Source organism: Triturus cristatus, chromosome 2_1 (assembly GCF_964204655.1).
Source record: "Triturus cristatus chromosome 2_1, aTriCri1.1, whole genome shotgun sequence".
In the NCBI taxonomy this organism is placed as follows: domain Eukaryota; kingdom Metazoa; phylum Chordata; class Amphibia; order Caudata; family Salamandridae; genus Triturus; species Triturus cristatus.
The window spans coordinates 660,539,676-660,560,839 of NC_140581.1; the positions used below are offsets into that span (position 1 = coordinate 660,539,676).

Sequence of the window (21,164 nt, forward strand, 5' to 3'; positions counted from 1 at the left end):
ATAAAGTTCGAGAAGCTGACATGCGGAAGTCCGTTCTGCGTACTCTGTGCAAAGCTCATGGTGGTGTCCGATGCATTAGCTCTGTACTGGGAAGGACATCTGGATGAAGCCGTGATCAGAGACCTCTAGGTTATGGTGGCATAGAGGCACCTTATCAGCGTTCTGGAGCTTTATTCTTCTGCCTGGCTTTCAAGGCCTTACTGCCTTCCATCAAGGGCAACAATATGCAGGTTCTGAGAGGATACATAGCTGCTGTGGTATGGCAATAAGCAGTGCCGTGGCAGTGTGGGGTTGTAGGTGCTGTTCCAGCAAGTGCTGAAAATGTTGCACTGGTTGGACATTCAGGGGATTTCACTGTCAACAATCTGGCCGGATCCTTAAAATGTGAGGCAGGGGAGCTCAGCAGATGGCATCTAGCTGACCATCAGTGGCATCTGCATCAGATGTGAGAAAGGCAGCCAAGTTCGCCATCTGATATGGTCTTGATATGACGGACTTGCTGGACAGATCAATTTAATCGACAGTGGCTGTCAAACACCACACCTCCCTGAGAACGTCTGGCTTTTTGAGGGATGCCCAGTCCTCTCTCATTGACATGCCCTTCAATAGCACCCGTCTCTTTGTAGACAGGGCAGACACAGTGCTGAATTGATTTAATGACTCATGGGCTTTGGCCTGTCATCAGTCTGCATTCCGGCCCCTTTGTGGCTATGGAAGGGGCTTTCAGCTGTGCCAGCCATACCCCAGCCACTGAGCTGCGCAAGTTAAGCAACCCCTGCACAGCCTGTACTCCAGAATTTACTCGTGGGATGGAGTGGCCACCTGGTAAAGGGCGAGATCAGAGGACTCTGGTGACCAGCAGATTATGGACTCCACATCAACATGCTGGAGGTCTGTGTGATCCGACTGGCTTTTAAAGTCTTTCTACCCTTATAGGAAAGTGGGTTCTGTTGCAGTAACCCCCCACCCCCTCCACTTTTTGCCACATTTCTGATGCACTTTCACTTGATGTGCCCTGGGTCCCTGCCTATCAGGTTCCCAGGGCCTGTGTTCTTTCCCAAAGCTGTACCTTTGTACCCACAATTGGCACCCCTCTGGCCACCGGGAAGCCCCTTATAACAGGTACTATGGGTACCAAGGGCACTGTGACCAGGAAAAGCTACTAAGGGCTGCAGCACCTATTGTACCACCATTAGGGGTCATGCACCTTAACACCCACATATTGCCATTGCAGTCTGCGTCTTTTGGTGTAGAGAAAAGTGAAGAGGTGACATGGCACACATCCCTGTGTGTCAGGCCTGCAATCCACTGCCTGTTGCCGAGGTCAGTCACCCCTCTAGCAGGCTGGACTAGACAACAGGTGAGGCTACAGTTGCATGAGCATTGTAGCCCTACAGTGTCTTAAGTCAATTCTTCGACATTCTAAGTGCAGTAAAGCCATAAAGAGTATATGGTCTGTCAGTTGGTCACTACGAACTCCACAGCTTCATAATAGCTTTACTGAAACTTGTGAAGTTTGGTAGCAAACTTCTCAGCACATTATACCTACCACATTGATGCCAGTGTGGTATTTAATTTAAAATGCACTCAGAAGGCATCTTAGAGATGCCCCTTGAAAAACAACCATTCCTGGTCTGGTTACTGCCCACCATTTGCCACCACCAGACAGGTTCCTGGACCCCTTGGTTGACGGTCTCCCCTCTCTGGGTCCAGAAACAAAGCCCATCCTGGGCAGAGGTGTCATGCCTCCTTCCCCAGGATTGGCTGGGTCCACGAAGGGGAGGCTTCAAAGGCCTGCCACCTTTGTGAGCTGACCCTGCCTTTTGCTGCCCCCAGCAACTGTCTCCCACCAGTTCTAACTCCCACTTTGGGTGGGAGAATCCGCAGGAAAATCAAGCAAGGAAGATAGGTGTGCCCACCTTTGCCGACCCCACCCCTCAGGTGAGGGCGGCAAGGTGAAGCACACATCTCAGCCCCCTCCATCTTGAAGATGTGGGGACACAGCCAATTAGAGTGAGGCTCATGCCCCTCTCTCACTGGAGGGTGGCATGATAGGCTGCAGGCGTCGGTCTGATGCTTGAGGTAGGTCGGGGATCACCAGATCCCAGGTCAGAATCACTGGAGAGACCTCCTCTTGATGTTGGGCCACTTGAACTTGGGCCGTGGGCGTCAGGTGCAGAGTGGTGAAGAACCCGGAGCCGTCTGCATCCAGGTTCTGTGTTGAAGTTTTTTAGTGTAGCACATCCGGTGTTTTCTGGAATCTGATCCCCAACCTACCTCAAGCTCTAGACCGACACCTGCTGCCTTAACCTGAAGGGTCCCCCACGACCAGAGATGGTAAGACGATCCAACGCCTAAAGACACCCCAGCATCCGGCGGCCTTGGATGGCCCAACCGATGGTGTCCTGGTATCCCCCAAAAACCCAAGTTGCTTCTCCTGCCGGTGGACATCTTCAGGAAAACTCCTTGCCCGAACCTGCAGCCTTTTCTTTGAACCGAAGATCTCCATTGTAAACCACAGGGCTCCTGATGTTTTCTTGGCACTCTGCATCCAGCCGACTCCTTGCCGCTGCTCCTGTGCTGATTTTTTGGCCCCTGCAGTGCAGATCCTAACCCCAGGAGCTTTGCTCTCACACCTGAGTGGCCTTCCCGTAAGCAGCCTCTGACTGAAGGCCCCCCAAGCCCCATCGGCTAACGTTTGGCCCCTTCACTCTGCACCCAGCCGCAATAGTCCCACTCATAATGCAATTTGAGTGCCTTACTGAACCTTGATTCTAACCTCCAAAAGCTACTCTTGCAGGTAGTGTACTTACCTGCAAACCGATAATTTTCTTTTCTCCCTTAGGAACCAATGTATACATGGTTTGTTCCTAACATTTTCCATGTTGAACTGACTTTTTGTATGAAAACAAAGTAACTTTGCTTTAAAACCAAAATTGTCGTACTTACCTGTATGTTGTAAGATCTGGTTTGTGATATCTTGGCATATCACCTTAAATACTCAAAGTAACTGAAAAGTAATCAAAAAGTAATCAAAACTAATATCTATGTATGCTAAACTGTTTTAAAAGCAATTACAAACATGTAACAAAGCCAATTCCGTTTACAATTGCATTTCCTTGTAAGGTTTTGCATTTGGAAGTATATTTTACTTGTGTGTGCGCCAAGCCCTGCTTGGTTCTAGAAATAAAACGTAAGTATATCTTTTTTATACTTACCTAATTGGTCTGGATTCTGTCTCTGAGTGTGTCCCATCAGCCTTGCTTAAGAGACTACAATCCATGCTTAACACACCCTCCTGATAAGCCTAACTGCTCGACCACAAAGAACACTGTTTGTGATTATATAATTTAGCCTCTGTTATACCTCTGGGGATCCCATGGGCTCTGTGCACACTATACCGTACTTTGGTATAGTATATACAGAGCCAGGTTCCTACAATCATAATCTACTTTTGCCTCTGTAAACCAATTGGGGACTCCCTGGACCCTCTACAGAGTGTATTTCGTTTTGGTGCCCTATATAGAGAGCTAGCTCCCTACATCATGTCTCTACCAGATAAGGCATTTTCGAAGGTGAGTGGCTTGTCCATCTGGGATACAGCTTAGAAAGGTACTTTTCCTTGGTCCCAGTCACTGCTTAAGAAAAGTGTTAGTTTATGCTCAACCTGTACTAGAAAGCTGTAAAACAAAAACTGCTGATGTCCTGGAAATTCTCTCCACTACCATCCCTGGACCCAGGTAAGCAGTGCGGTATGAATCCTTTGAGTGCTGAACTATTGTGCTCTACTACTCCCAAAGATGTCTCCACCCCAGCCACCTCTACCCCAGTTGCCATTTCATGACCTTGTTGCATGGCTTCTCCTTTAAAAGAGCGCCCCTTCCCATTTTCCGAGCAGGGATACCATGTCCATTTTTAAGGTAAAACATTTGGTGACTCCACTATTTTAACCTTCACTATCAATGTTAGTTTCTCTGTACAGTTTTAAAGTGCAGACTTTGAAATGTAAGCATCTCTCCAAAACAAATGCTGCTGTGTCCGTTTAGTCTACAGGACTTCAACTTCCATATATCCTGTCCTGCAGGAATAAAGTATGCACATTTTATGGTGGGAAACCAACACTAGCAGAACATGACACTGGCCCCATTACTTACCTTTCTGAGCCATATCCATGTCTAGGTGATATCCTCTTTGGAAGATTATCCAGGGCAGAGGCACAGTCTGTCTTAGCTGTGATCTTCATGATCCTATATACAATAAAGGGTTCTCAATAAACTAACCCAAATACTTCTTAGTGCGATCTAAGGTAATCCAGTTCTTTAGCATTCCTGCTTGGTAAAGGGCTTCCCTCGTCCAGAGTGGATAGTAGCCATTACCCAGATGGAAGTGTTGCTTACTTCTTAAGCAACATCATTGTTAGCTTAATGGCCCAAAAGCATTCTCTGCTGCTACACCTATTCGAACACTTATCCCAACTCGGGGATGACCAGTTTATGCCCATCCCAGTAATTGCTTCCCAGATTCCGCAGTTGCAATGGTGGGCACATGCTAATTTCACATTCTAACTTCTTGCTGAATTTCCCTTCTGAGGGCCCTATCTGCAATTCATGTTCACATCTGATTCCTTAGAGTTTGGCGTAAGGTATTGCACAGACTCTAGATCCATTTGTTATAGTGGAAGTCAGATTTGTCCCTTCACTTAAAGGTGTTGGAGCTGATGGCAGTTTGGCATTGGTAGCCTTTTCTGATAAAGACTTATCTCTGAAGATTCCTCACCTTTTGAATATTCCCCAGGCATCAGACTGGATCCGGAATTTTTTCGAAGTACGTCTACACTCCCAAAATTGCCACTGTGCAGTTCTGCACTGACTCTGTTCTGCTCCGGAAGTGACGTGCAGGACCTTTTTAGGCGCCACTCTCTTGCACTGACATCAGTTCCTTTTATTCCACCGCACTAGATGTGGGTCCGGAGCTTCTGTTGTCTTCAGAGATAATTCTCTTCACAAGTTTCCTTAAAAAAAAGTCGAAGAAGTCAAAGTGGAGAACCACTTATTTGCACCATTCCCCTGCTGATGTGCATGGGCGATGCCAACTGTATCGCTCCCGCTCTAGAAGTCATTTGAAGTCGGAGGCAGTTCTACAGCTGATTGTACCACAACCCAGCACCAGATCAAGAGATCTGCATAGGTATGCTCCGGCTACAAGGATCTCTACTGGCTCCCTCTGGCATGCCTTTGGGCCTCACAGAGCCGAGAGGTTTTCCACCTGGACTATCACTGGCGGGTTTACTTTCTGTGCCAGCTGGACCCTCCAAGTCAATTCTGCCCTCTGCTCCGTTCCTAACGCTACCCCAGGCGCCCATACCCATGCCAGGCCCAGAAACATCGATGCCGACCTTGCTGCCCGAAGAGGTGGCCCCAGTTGGCCCCTCCAATGCTGGTCTGACTTTGACCAACATCACGGCCAAATCCGACCGAGTACAAATTCCCACACTTGCATTACTACAAGGCAGGCAACATTCTTTGCATTCCATTTTTGGGACAGACTGTGATGACGACTATGACTAGGGTGATGAGTTTTCTAAGCCCTATACCGAGAACAATTAGTTGGTATGAGGACTTGCATAAGCCTAGTGGGCTGGATACTTCTCCAGAGAAAGCCCTCTCCTCCCGTCCAAGCCCAGCCACGGAAGAATCTGCCTTATACGCTATGGTTATACGTGGGGCATGCAAAGTCTTTTACCTTCAACTGCCTACCATGAAGGTTAAAACAAACTTATTGACTAAGGTCCAGACTGCCAGAGCGCCTCTGAGCCCATGCTCCCTTTTAATGAGGCCCTAACTGATCCTTCCTAGGGGCTTTGGCCAAGCCTTGCACTGACCCCAGTTAACAGGCAAATCTATCTGTGCCATCACCCTGGCACAAGCCCTTCCTGTCCTTTTGCAGGCAATTGAAGATATTCATGATACGGCCAAGTTCACAATTTGTTGTGGCTTTGACACCACCAACTCAGTTCGGTGAGAGCTATAGGCATCAACATTGCCATTCGTCACCATGCTTGCCTACGATCGACTAGGTTCTTGGGCGATGCCCAGTTCTCTCCGATGGACATTCCCTTTAATGGGTCTTGCTTATTTTGAGATAAGGCTGACTGCCCTTGAACATTTCAAGGAGAGTAGAGCTACCATTCACTTTCTATGCCTCTGCCTAGTCTCACAGCCGCACCAATTCTACTGTTCATTTGGCGACTATGGCCGAGGCATCCCTTATTGCCAACCTGCCTTTGCCCGAGCAGGGAACCAAGCAGTTTCCTGGAAAAGGAAAAGTGCTATGGTCAGCGTGCCACTCAGACAACTGACCCTACCCCTTTGTCCCCCTGCATCCCCACCTGCCAAACCTCTTTAGTGTACTCTCACAGGGTCATTGCCACCCATTTAGAGGCGGAATCCGCCAATTCTATTAGGGTTGGCATGCAGTCACATCAGACAGGTGAGTCCTGCAGATCGTCCGCAGAGGTTATTCCTTATCCTTCCTTTATTCCCTGCTGCATCTCTCGTCACCAACCCAGTGACTGACAGAGGATTATCTCTCGATTTTGTGACAAAAAAGTGCAAGCTCTTTTGTCCACAGGGGCAGTTGAGAGGGTGCAAGAACCAGAATTAGGGTGTGGTTGTTATTTCCATTACTTTCTGGTGCTCAAGAAGTACTGAGGTCTTTGGCCTATTCTAGACATACACCCTCTTATGCCTTCATCCATGGAGGGGTGCAAAATGCTCACCCTTGCCCAGATCTTGCCTGCTTTCGACCCAGGAGACTGGATGATGGCGTAGGATCTGCAGTAGAACTATCTTCATATTTCCAACCTGCTGGCCCATCTGTGCTATTTGCGATTTGTGATGCAAGAGTAACATTTTCTGTTAGCTGTGCTCCTCTTTAGTATCACCAGTGCCCCTCCGGTGTTCAAGAAAGTGATGATGGAGGCAGCAAGCCTTCAGAGGTTAGCCGTGGGTGTCTTCCCATACCTAGACGACTGGCTGTTAAAGTCTGGCTTGCCCCAGTCAAGGCACTCGTCAAGCACCTCCAGACTACTGTGGAACTCCTGTTTTCTTGGGGGCTGACTGTCAATTTGCCGAAGTCACACCTGACTCCTTCTCAGATGCTCCCCTTCATTGGAGCTATTCTGAACACGATTCAGTTTTGGAGGATGGAGGTGGTTTGTTTTTAAAAATATTCTTGTTTTTTTCCAATCATAGTTTAATGTTCATAACTGGTTACAGATTTGTAACAAAGCTCCTTTGCCGCTAAACTGTATTTCAATCCTTTAATGTAACCATACTCTGATTTTTCTCAAGACTTATAAAAGATTTTGCATTATTTGTACTGCTGCTGGTCAGTAGCCTTCCATCACTGGAAGCCTGGGCAGTTAAGACGCGCGCTTTACAGTAAGTCTCAGTGTTTTCCTTGATATGCCGAAAGATTGAATATAAGGAACGTACCTGTAATGGATTCACCAGAAAATGTAAGGATAACAAGCCCATCTCTTAAAGCAGCATTTCTATCATCAGCAGTGTTCTGATGTTGAGTGATTTATTATACTGTAGTGGAGCATGTTCCTTCAGAAAGATATGGAAGTCCCAGTTGCAGCTTTGCATGAGTTGTATGGTGTTTCTACATAAAATCTGTAGGACAAGAGGATCAGCAGAGTGGTCAGCTTTTTTGCTGTGCCTGCAGATGCAGGGGAGTGACTCCCTTACTCCAAGGGAGATTACTTCGGGTTTCCTTGATGCACACAGGTCTGTTGAAGAACCTGGCAGAAGGACAGACATAGACAACAAAGGAGACTTGAAGAACAGTGAGACCAGGAGCAGCAGGAGTCTTCCTTGGTGCAGTCTTGGTTCCAGTCGAAGTCCAATGAAGTCCTAGTGTCCACATGGTCGAACAGCGACGTAGTTTCAGGCGTGAGTCTTGTCCCACAACAAATCTAAGGACCCACCCACAGGTAAGCCCTTAAGTGCCCTAAGGAAAAGGGTTGGAACAAATCGGGGGTTCCTCCCAAGGGAGGGGCTGGACAGAGGAGAGGATACTCCCATGTCCTTTGTCTAGTTTCTCACCAAGATCTCCCTGATCTGGCTCAAACTGGAGTATGCAAGGAGGGCACCAAATGTGCCCTTCAAAAGAGTCTGGTGGCGCTAGCAAACGCCCCTATCCCAGCCCAATACTCTAAGTCCTGTCTAGGCCCAGCTGGAATCTGCTAAACCTTCCCCGCCTACAGGTTGCTGGTCGGAGCAAAAGCAGGTAGTGTGCAGGGGCTGCTGCGTACCGGTTTAGCATATTTCCGTGGTATGCAACCTCTTGGCAGGGTAGACTGCATACACCCTTTAACAAGCATTTGCACTGCAATAGGTCTCGCATTTGCAAGAGTTTGATCTTTTGGCATTGTAAATGACAATTACTTTTACGTATGTGGTTTGGTTTATAGTGTAGCGGATCTATGTGGTATGTAGTGGATTTATGTGGGTTGTATTGGAATTGTTAGCTGTGGAATTGTGTGGGGTGGAATTTTGTGGTGTGGAGTATATTTGTGTGGTGGAATTGTGTGGCATGGTGAATAGATGGGGGTGAGAGTTGAACAGAATAGATAGAAAGGATGATAGAGAGTGGTAGGCAGTGTGTGCAGCAGGTGGTGAATGAACTCCACATAGAGATGCATAATGAGTGTGTGAGAAAGAGAAAGAAGGGGTGAGCGGCTACAGATGTATAAAGACAGAGGACTTGTGTACACAGAAGACACCCTAAGGAGAGGTGGAGAGTGTGGGTTTGAGAGACAGAAACCTTCAAAAAGGCACGTGAAAGGTACTGAGCTTAGTGTGTGTGAGCAGGCAGCTCCTATCCCTGGACACTAGATATATTACCCCGCTGCATCTCACCCGCTCCCCCACGACCTAATACAAGCGGATGATTATAATTATCAAAGTTTTGCCCGGTAAGGAATCAGACGTAGGTGGTCTTTTATATAGCTGTAAGCTCCAAGTACCACTGTCTTCCTTGCCATGTCAAGGAAATTCTCTGCTGGGCGGTATAGGGAGGTAAATGACAGTTTTGTGGGAATACATTCACTTTCTGCTATCCATCGTCTCACTAAGGGCACGTGGCCCATTAGGCATCTTTTGCAAGGGGTTCACAGAACTGTTTGTTTAACCCAGGTGTTACACCGAGGGCAGCACCTTTACTTCACTTTGTGACTTCAAAGCCTAGTGGAGCAGGTAACAAAACTTTAAAACAAATAAGTCCTTTCCCCCGGCTAAAAACAGCCAAGAGTGAAGCTAAAAACAAGCCATGGGTGAACAAAACGGTTTTCCGACGAGCTACATAATAAAGGGATTTTAAATCCTTCTATTTCCAAAGAAAGCATTTGATTTTTAAAGATCGACATCTCGTTTGTGTGTTTAAAATTGTTTTCTTTTTTTAAAACATTTAATGATTTATCTGCTTTCTAGCAGGATAAAAGGCCGACTATATTTTTAGGTATGTTTCTAAGGTGTAAAATGTGTTTCATTGGCATTGGAAAGGTTGTGTAGCCTTGTATGTAATATATTTATTTACGGCTCAATGTGTTTTAGGATTGAAACGGACCGCGGAACAACACTAAATTATAGGCAGGAAGTCTGGAGTGGTGTGAAAGAGTTAAGAAGTCTGTAAATGTGTTAAGCTAGGAGACAGCTATTCTGGAACAAAGAGAGAATATACATAGTTGAAGATGTGTATCTTTGTTGTGACCGGCATCTGTGAATGTTCTCTTCTCAGAGACAGAGTGATGTGGACGAAATGTACGGATGCTGAACGTCACACAAGAGACACGGCGCTACTTCCCAAGCTTTCCAGTTGTTGTCTGCTTGTTTTGCATACTATTTGCAGGGCTTTTTGCACGTTTCGGATGGGAAGTTTAAAACACGAGAAAAGACACACAAATATTTATATCATTTAAATAGCTGGTATAGCGGACATTATACTATATATTACAGAAACACCCACGCGCTGTTAACAAAAACAAATATTACACCCTCTGGCCTTCAAGTCCGTCTATTGCTCTGCTGAGTAACTTGAATGGCTGGCAAAATGGAAGAAATCAGCAAATGGCGGCTACATAAACAAACCTAAGGATGTAAGGATGGATGAAATGATTAATGGAGGGCTGGCCAGACACATAACAATAGATGGGTGAATTGACTGTTCAATTGGGTGGGAGGACAGGTGTCTAAACGGGTTAATTAACAAGTAGGCTCACGTGTTTTTGCCATGTACATGGAGTTGTTAAATTCTCATTCAGAATTGTTACTGTACATGCGAGATGGACATGAGCTTTACTTGTGTGTATCTCATGTTGTGTAATATGGCATACAGATCACTGATATGATGTTTGTGCATGGGATCAAACTTTAAACACACAGCCAAGAGTGAAGATAAAAACAAGCCATAGGTGAACAAAACGGTTTTCCGACGAGCTACATAATAAAGGGATTATAAATCCTTCTATTTCCAAAGAAAGCATTTGCTTTTTAAAAATCGACATCTCGTTTGTGTGTTTCTAATTGTTTTCTTTTTTTACACATTTAATGATTTATCTGCTTTGTTTTGGGATGAAAGATCGACTTTATTTCTAGGTACGTTTACACGATGTTGAATGTGTTTCATTTGCATTGGAAAGGTTGTGGGGCTTTGCATTTAATTTATTTATTTACTGCACAATGTGTTTTTTAGGTTTGGAACAGATTGTGCTGTAAATAAATAAATGAAATAGAAAGCCACACAACCTTCCCAAGGCCAATGAAACACATTTAACACCATATAAACATACCTAAAATGTAATCTACCATTCACCCTGCTACAAAGCAGATAAATGTTTAAAGTTTTCCAAAAAGCACCAAATTAGAAACACACAAACGTGGCATCAGTGTTTAAAAAGTAAACACATTATTACAATATAAAACTTAAATCTAGATAAGTAAACAATATACGAACACAATCCGTTCCGTACCCAAAAAACACTTCCATCTGTACACAAAAAAATTACACAAAAAACACGCAACGTTCCTGACAGTTAATAACTTTAAACTGCATATAAACCCACATTACATTACAGCAGCTTTAACAAACGGAGGCACTGCAAAAAACATGTTTTGAACATACGACAAACAAGCACGATGTCAACAAAACAAAAAGCAGACATAACGCTGGTGATTACATTACGCATAATATTACAGCAGCTTTTAAAAACAAGGAGGTGCTGCAAAAAAAAACACGTTGTGCACATACAACATACAAGCGCGACGTTAACAAAAAAATTACGATAAAGTGAACATAAAATCTTTGTGATTACATTACAGCAGCTTTAACCTCATGCACATAAAACAAACAACAAAAAATATAAAACTTTAACAGAAAATGCCAAAGCAAAGAGTGCCTGTGTACAGTGGAGAGCAGAGAGTGCATGTGTATGTAGTACGGTGTAGGGCGGGGAGTGCTTGTGTAGGGTGGAGAGGGCCTGTTAAGGGCAGAGAGTGGAGGATGCATGCGTGGAGTGAAGATCTCACATGTGGAGGCTGGTGGAGAGTGGTGGGGAGTGAACCACATCCTTGTAAGGACAGTGGAGGGAAAGGATCTGTGCCACTGCGGGGGTAGAGAGGGATACAAAAGCATGGAGGGTGAGGGCGGATGTAGATCGGCGCAAGTGTGGAGGTGAGAGGGCAGCATAGCGTGTTGTGAGGGAGGGTGTGACGTCATGGCCATAGCGGGAGACTTTGGAGCATCAGATCAGAGTTTTTGCGTCGGCTCTGTAGCCTCTGATTCTGGGATCATGACTTAAATCCGCCTTGACTGAAAATGAATGTACCCTTGTGTAATGTAACCGGTGCTCGGGTAAAGAGCTTCAACGCCTTGGGGGTGAGTTGGCGTTACATACAACTGACAGACACAACAATGAGCAGAACAGGGTGTGAAAGAGGCTCCTTGTTTGTGATGAAAAAGTAGTTTTCACCTCTGGGGGTCGGGGTCACTTCCAGCACCCACTCGCCCTGCCCACTCTCCGGTGAAAGCAGCCTCTGCTGCCCCAGGTTCTGCCAGTGACCCCATGCAACACCCATCCCTGGCCCCACAGACCAGTGCTGGGGGCCCCGCCTGAGACTCCAGCAATGGAATTAGAATATGACGCCTCCCATTGCATTCTGGAGCCTGTAGTTTTCGCGTAAAGCCAGAGGAGAGGCGTCCATTAGATGCGCCTGTTCTTTCTTGCCAAATTACTTGCTTATGTTTCTAGGTTATTTTTTCCTCAGCTGCCGGGCATGTATGCTTTCCGTCCAGTAATGGATTAAAGATCTCACGTCTGCTGCATTTAAAGCCCATTTGGTGCCCATCGTTCTCTGATGAGCTGAAAAACAAAGCCTGGAGGGGGAGGCGGGCAGGGTAGGGGGGTGCATAGAACATGCGCCCGCCCTTGCAACAAGAACAACACAAGTTAGAATGTGGCTCAATAAACAGAGCTGCCGACTTTGGTCCTGGGGACCCGGGTTCGAGCCTCGGATGCGGATGGTAAACAATAGTTGAACCTAGACAGTTACAGGATCGGTGATCATCAAAAGAAAAAACAGCAGGGAATGCAATGAAAGGGGGAAGTACATGGGCAGGAAAGGAATGCTGTGTGTGTTAGCTGGGAAGCGAAATCCCTGCCTGCAACTGCTGATAGGAGAAAGTCAATTAAGAGAATAGTGCTTGCAGAATGTAATTAAAGCACACTGAGTAACAGTACAGTAAAAGGTCCAGTCCTCATGGGAGGTTACAAATACAGACAAGGTTGTACTAAGGAGGGGCTACTAAGCCTATTCACGAATCAAAAGCAACCATTTAGAAAGGGCAGTAACAGGAGCCAATTTAAAAGTTGAGCGTGAAGTGGGCTAAGCTTCTATGACATACCTCAATACAGCTTGTCTCGAAGAGACAACGCAAGCGCTGCCTAGGCGAGACCTTAAAATAGTGGGTAGACGCCGTCTACCTGCAAGTAACCCTTGACTTGTGCCCTGTACAGAACTATATATATCCCTTGTCTTTTGTGAAGTGCATTCTTTATTTCTGAATCAGGCGCTGTCGGCGTCATAAACAAATAATACATCAGAGGGTCCCTGTACTATAACAATAACTGGGTAAAGTCGCAGGGAAAAACACAATTCAAAAACCACAAGAAGAACCCCTTTAAGGAAAAATCTATCTATCCCACAGAAAAACAAGCAGTCTGCTATACCATTCTTTTGTTTTTATTATAAAAAATATATATAGTTATATATGTACTTTTCTCTTTGAGCTAATCAAAAAAAATATTTTGTTCAAAGACAGACTAACTCTTCGTTTAACTGTGAAGAGTAATGTAGATTGACGAAGCAATACAAATACTAAAGGTGCATAAACAGTTACACAATCACATTAAAAACAGTTACAATTAGTGCAGTACATACAAAAGTGTACAAATCAGTAAAGGCATACAAAACAATCATACAAATAAAGAGACATTACAAAAAACATAAAAAACACAAATGCGCCGACGCGCGTTTCGGAATCTCATACACCTTCCTTCCTCAGGGCGCTGATGGTAGTTTCAAACGGTGAACACTCAATGTAATCTGATACAATAAGTCTAATCAAGTAGATCAATCAGTTTCATAAGTTTTCCTTTGTGCCTCGTCAGTCTCATCTGTGGGAATAGTGATGGCTCAATTACATTTTGTTGAGTAAATCATACATTATATACATTACGTAAAACTTCATAGGTGCTTGAATAGAAAATAATAGAGGAGGTATCATGCATCCTACAACCAAAATGATAATAACAATCTGAAAAACCATTAGAAAGAGTTATATGAGGACATCATAAACCCATTGTGAAAAAAAGAGAGAGAAATTGGAAAAACACCAACAAGTGCTCCCACAAATAAATCATATAGATATGTTTAAATTATACACACTTGTTAAGCCACAAAAACTTTAAGTAGGGCGTACTCATGTAGAGTTGGAATAAATCACGAAAAAGGGCTTCCAAAGATAGTATTGACACAAGTCTAGCGTCTTATCAAGGATGTACAGTATGGGGAGATACTGGTTCTGCTGAGTCCAGGATGGGACTCACCGGACTAATTCCACAATACGTCTTAGATAACTGTAAGAAAGAATAGCATGAGTTATCTCGATATTCAAATGTTAAGTCCTAGTTTGATATAAGGACTACCTAGAGGTATACACCATTCCTGCGATGTTCACCTATGCTAAAGCCTCATAAGATGGATAAGAACTACATAAAAGTCTATACCATTCGAACGATGCGTAAACATAAGTGTTCACCTATGCTAAAGCCTCTTAAAAAGAAATTCTAGAAAGTAGAAGGATGTATTGAGCTTTGAGAAAAAACGTTACTTAACAGACCCCGGTCCCTAGTTCATACTAATCGTCGTACCATATAAGGCATATCCATAAACGCCAAAAACCTATGGAAAATTCAGCGAGTACATTAGACTTACTTAGTATAATATAACTTTCATTTTCCTTTCATAGAGGTGGTTATTTCTCTCCCTCCCTATATCGAAATCCTTACGAGGCAAATAGTCCCCGTCTTGCTATCCCGGTCAATCACCAATCTTGATTCAACAGATTCTATAAGAAAAAAGAAAATAACTCCTTATAAGGGTCCAGTATTAAAAATCACCATCAAAAGTGTGGCTTAAAGCTTTTAACTAGATGGATCAGTAAGGGACGGTTAGCATAAACAGAACTTAGATTTAAGCAAAACGGAATCATGGACCCCATTTAAAAAATATACGAAGCACATTAAATGTGCCGAGGATGAAAGAGAGGAAACACGAGGTTTCCAAAATCAAGTTATAAATGTAACTGCTGCGGGGTACATAATGCCATTTAAAATTATTCGTAAAGAAAATGGTATAAAGGGAACGCTATATCCCAATATCGAAACGTATAGTGCGAGGGGAGGATCGGGACATATAGCTCTAAACACTTACTTAGTCTGCAAAGATTAACTCGCGTGCGTCCGATTCTCCTACATTTCATCCAGGGACCGCCACCTCTGATTATTCGCACGTACCTATGTCGAACATCAGTTATATAGTGATAGCTTAGTTTAAAAAGGGCGGGAATAAAAACGCGCTTCACCTGAATCAGAAAACGAGCCTGGATATCTCCAAATTGGTTCCTCGCCGATAGTAAAACGCACCCGCCATCTTGGGTAGGGAGGAATAGTATTCAGAGACACTAAGGAGGGACAAATAGATATCTTACCCGATTATTTTTGAAGAAAAATAACCCAGTGGAAGATGCTAAACGGAAGCTTGAAGATATTAACATTGAATTGAGCTCTTTTAGTGATTATCTTATCAAGAAAAAGACAGAAAAACTTCGTAAGGATATAAGATACTTCTCTGAAGAAAGAGTCTATCCTTATTTAGGAGCACAATACGACAATAGCTCTAGAGACTATACCAATCAGCCGGACCATCAATATTGGTCCAGTAATAGAATTCTCACTTTTTCTGACACATCAGAGTCAGAAGGAGAAGGAGGTCAAAGTTCATTTGACAACTATGGTAATAGGAGAGGTGCTTTTGAGGGACAAAGAAGAAACACTCGTTTTTTAGGCAACCGACGAGGAAATATGAGAGGGAGATACAGAACTCAGGAGAGGGGACGGTACCAACAAACAGAAAGCAATCCCCCACAATTCCTACAAACCAGGCGGAACCAATACTGGAGAGAGTAGATCCCGTTTTCCAGGTTGAACCTATTCCTATCTTTAACCTCTCTAAGATCGTGCTGGACACTTATTCTAAGGATCTCTTTGTGAGAGGCCTTTCATTTATACCTAGCACGGGCCTCAATCACTTTGAATTAAATCAAGACCTCCAATCCTTTTTTTGAAAAGTTCGTCTCAATAGATTCTTTGAAAATCGTGATTTACGAGAGATTGAGAATAAATCTGGGCTCAAGCCTAAGTCCATATTCACTCCAAGTTTAGATGATGTTGGCCCCGAGGTAGGGATTTTTGAAAAAGTTGTTAACACAAAAATTAAGAAAATGATGCGATTTGTACCTAAACCTCCCTACAACCTGAATTATGACGAATATAAAGCTATGAAGTCTCTTGCTAACAACAGGGAAATAACGATCAAACCTAGTAATAAGGGCGGTGGGATCGTTATAATGGCTGTGACCAATATAAGGCTGAAATCTACAGCATGCTTAGTGTTCCTGAGAACTATACAAAAGTTATGCACTACCCTGAACAGAGAATTAAGAGCAATATCCTGGATATCACCAGAAGAGCTCTAGATATGGAGAGTATCTGTAGACAGGAATTTGAATATCTGAATAAAGATCATTATCAGATCCCTGTTTTATACGGTCTCCCCAAAATACATAAGAGTTTGGACAAACCTCCTTTTAGACCTATAGTCTCCACCATTGGCTCACTAACTGAACCCCTATCCAAATTCGTTGATGTGTTTCTGGCTCCATTAGTCAGCAACTTGCCAGCATTTGTGAGAGATACGGGACATCTGATTACCAAAATTGAGGGCATGGAGTTTAACTCTATCACGGATATCCTGGTCTCCATGGATATTGAGGCGTTCTACTCTAACATACCTCTTATTGGGGCATTGGAAGCCGTAAAAAGCGCATTGACTGAAAGCATGAATAACACGGACAATCTTTTTATTCTGGAGTGTCTGGCCATTGTCCTCCATGAAAACTACTTTGAATTTGATAGAGTTGTATACAAACAGACTCTGGGCATCAGTATGGGAGTGGCGTGTGCTCCTAATGTGGCTAACCTGTATATGGGTGTGTTTGAGAAGAAGTTTATCTACAACGAGGTAGTCCCCATTCTCCGAGAACATTACCCATTATTACAGATTTATTGACAATATCTTTTTTATTTGGAGAGGGAATGAGGAACAACTCTCTGAATTTATTCTTTGGGTTAACCTCTGTGATCCCCACCTTAAATTCACTTCCAAAACTAGCAAAGAAAAAATCGAATTTCTAGATATTTGGATAAAGGCCAAAGAGGAACACATTGAAGTATCTTTGTATACGAAACCCACGGCCCGCAACACCCTACTTCAATATCATAGTTTCCACCCACGTAGCCAAAAAGATAGCATCCCTTTCAGTCAGTTCCTGCGTCTCCGCAGGAACTGTACTTGCATACAATCCTTTGAAATTCATGCAGAGACCATTAAAAGCAAGTTGCGGAATAGAGGGTACCCCTACAGAATAATTAAAGAGTCCTATAAAAGGGCGAAGTATTACAACCGAGATGCCTTGCTGATACCTAAGATCAGAAACACCCAGGAGAAGCCGGTTTGTGTAACTAAACACTCTAATTTCAATAACAAACTGCGCCAAGCGATTAATTCTTCCTGGCATATCTTGAATTCTGACAACCAGCAGAACAACTTGCCCAAACCCATTTTTGCCTTCCGCAGGAATAGGAACCTGAGAAACGTATTGGTTAAATCCATACTGCCAAGTAAAAATCCTATGGTCCAGCGTTCCATTACTGGTGCCCAACCTATCTTTGGCACCCACAAATGTGGCGGATGCCATGCTTGTGTCTCTGTGAAAACTATCCCCATTCTGAAATGGGGTAAAAAGACTTTTTCTTTCAAAGAAATGACGAACTGCAGAACTTCAAACTTGATCTATCTAATCTTGTGCCCTTGTGGCAAAGGTTATGTGGGTGAGACCAGTAGAGAGATGCGGGTTAGATTTAGCGAACATAAATCTGCTATTAACAACAAACGTGTGGGAGCTCCTCTGGTTAAACACTGGCTGGATAAACAGCATTCCATAAAAGGTCTCGATTGGCTGATTTTGGAACGTGTACATATACCCAAAGATGGTAACACTGACGCCCTCAGAAAGAAAAGAGAAGTCTTTTGGATATTTACCCTTCAGACTTGTGACAATGGTCTTAACGAATCTCTTCCCTGGGAAAATGCGATTGTTTGATACCCAGGCGTACTATCTATTAACATATGGGTGCCCCCCTCGAAAAATCTCTGATCATACCCATATACACCCCCTGTACATATCTACCTACTCCTACATGACTGTCTTCGTTCAATTTCGGAATGTCTGGCGCTGAGCAATTTCTAATGTGCCTATTTATGTTCCTTGCTCAGGCCTCTCTATTTGCATTTATCATTATTTTCATTTTCGTCCTATTACTATCTTTATTTTTATTTTCGTGGACTTAATGCCGCCTTATCTAGATCATCGTTCTTTTGATTTTACTAGTCACTTGAAATATACTGGGCAAGATAACTATGTGTCCCTCTTTAATGTCCTGAAATGCTATTCCATCTTACCCAAGATGGCGGGTGTTTTTTAATATCGGTGATTATTGTCTCTTTACTCCTTTCTCATGACTTCACCAGCTACTTAATTAGATCGGGTAAGATATCTATTTGTCCCTCCTTAGTGTCTCTGAATACTAATCCTCCCTACCCAAGATGGCGGGTGCGTTTTACTATCGGCGAGGAACCAATTTGGAGATATCCAGGCTCGTTTTCTGATTCAGGTGAAGCGCGTTTTTATTCCCGCCTTTTTTAAACTAAGCTATCACTATATAACTGATGTTCGACATAGGTACGTGCGAATTCAGAGGTGGCGGTCCCTGGATGAAATGTAGGAGAATCGGACACACACGAGTTAATCTTTGCAGACTAAGTAAGTGTTTAGAGCAATATGTCCCGATCCTCCCCTCGCACTATACGATTCGATATTGGGATATAGCGTTACTTTTATACCATTTTCTTTACGAATAATTTGAAATGGCATTATGTACCCCGCAGCAGTTACATTTATAACTTGATTTTGGAAACCTCGTGTTTCCTCTCTTTCATCCTCGGCACATTTAATGTGCTTCGTATATTTTTTAAATGGGGTCCATGATTCCGTTTTGCTTAAATCTAAGTTCTGTTTATGCTAACCGTCCCTTACTGATCCATCTAGTTAAAAGCTTTAAGCCACACTTTTGATGGTGATTTTTAATACTGGACCCTTATAAGTAGTTCTTTTCTTTTTTCTTATAGAATCTGTTGAATCAAGATTGGTGATTGACCGGGATAGCAAGACGGGGACTATTTGCCTCGTAAGGATTTCGATATAGGGAGGGAGAGAAATAACCACCTCTATAAAAGGAAAATGAAAGTTATATTATACTAAGTAAGTCCAGTGTACTCGCTTAATTTTCCATAGGTTTTTGGCGTTTATGGATATGCCTTATATGGTACGACGATTAGTATGAACTAGGGACCGGGGTCTGTTAAGTAACGTTTTTTCTCAAAGCTCAATACATCCTTCTACTTTCTAGAATAGCTTTTTATGAGGCTTTACCATAGGTGAACACTTATGTTTACACATCGTTCGAATGGTATAGACTTTTATGTAGTTCTTATCCATCTTATGAGGCTTTAGCATAGGTGAACATCGCAGGAATGGTGTATACCTCTAGGTAGTCCTTATATCAAACTAGGACTTAACATTTGAATATCGAGATGACTCTTGCTATTCTTTCTTACAGTTATCTAAGACGTATTGTGGAATTAGTCCGGTGAGTCCCATCCTGGACTCAGCAGAACCAGTATCTCCCCATACTGTACATCCTTGATAAGACGCTAGACTTGTGTCAATACTATCTTTGGAAGCCCTTTTTCGTGATTTATTCCGACTCTACATGAGTACGCCCTACTTGAAGTTTTTGTGGCTTAACAAGTGTGTATAATTTAAACATATCTATATGATTTATTTGTGGGAGCACTTGTTGGTGTTTTTCCAATTTCTCTCTCTTTTTTTCACAATGGGTTTATGATGTCCTCATATAACTCTTTCTAATGGTTTTTCAGATTGTTGTTATCATTTTGGATGTAGGATGCATGATACCTCCTCTATTATTTTCTATTCAAGCACCTATGAAGTTTTACATAATGTATATAATGTATGATTTACTCAACAAAATGTAATTGAGCCATCACTATTCCCACAGATGAGACTGACGAGGCACAAAGGAAAACTTATGAAACTGATTGATCTACTTGATTAGACTTATTGTATCAGATTACATTGAGTGTTCACCGTTTGAAACTACCATCAGCGTCCTGAGGAAGGAAGGTGTATGAGATTCCGAAACACGCGTCGGCGCATTTGTGTTTTTTATGTTTTTTGTATTGTCTCTTTATTTGTATATGATTGTTTTGTATGCCTTTACTGATTTGTACACTTTTGTATGAGTTGCACTAATTGTAACTGTTTTTAATGTGATTGTGTAACTGTTTATTCACCTTTAGTATTTGTATTGCTTCGTCAATCTACATTACTCTTCACAGTTAGACGAAGAGTTAGTCTGTCTTTGAATAAAAATTGTTTTTTTGATTAGCTCAAAGAGAAAAGTACATATATAACTATATATATATTTTATAATAAAAACAAAAGAATGGTATAGCAGACTGCTTGTTTTTCTGTGGGATAGATAGATTTTTCCTTAAAGGGGTTCTTGTGGTTTTTGAATATCCTACTCTTAACGAAAAGGTGAATGCGGCCTGTGTGGGGTGCGCCATTAGCGTGAAAAGTCTGGTGACTGATGGAAATGTTCTGTTATATGGTGTTTTAAAATCATGTCGTGTCACAATATATCGAAAATGTTTTACATAGGTTTTGTAGAGCTCAGTTTCTAGTTAGACTGTTCTTAAACTAATTAAAATATAATATCGTATTCTAACCAATGTTTTTTCATTGCTGCAGGATAAGAAATGGGTTTTGAATCATGAAGACGTCACACTGGGGGAGCTGCTGGGTAAAGTAAGTAATACCAAAGTGATACCAAAGGGGTAAAGTAAGTAAGCGACTGAACTCCATAGAATACAGATGTAGGCTTGGAACAAGGACTGCATATTGGTTATGAGTCGTATTTTACAATTTGATCCGAGTTTGAAAAACGAAATCATATTCTGTATTTTGTTTTGATGGAATTTTTTATTGATGGAATTACTGTTTACATAATCCTTGAACGTTTTAAATCGCAGTACTTAACGTTTGCAAAGCAACAT

The 21,164-nt window shown here is 42.9% G+C and overlaps 1 protein-coding gene across 2 annotated transcripts in view; it reads left to right on the plus strand.

Moving 5' to 3' along the window:
- Nucleotides 1-21,164, plus strand: part of FER (FER tyrosine kinase) — a 1,023,934-nt gene that overhangs the window by 601,347 nt on the left and 401,423 nt on the right. For both annotated transcript variants that reach the window (XM_085632578.1, XM_085632580.1), the window contains exon 13: nucleotides 20,860-20,916. In XM_085632578.1, coding sequence (XP_085488704.1) covers nucleotides 20,860-20,916 — 57 coding nt within the window. The remainder of the gene's footprint in view (nucleotides 1-20,859; nucleotides 20,917-21,164) is intronic.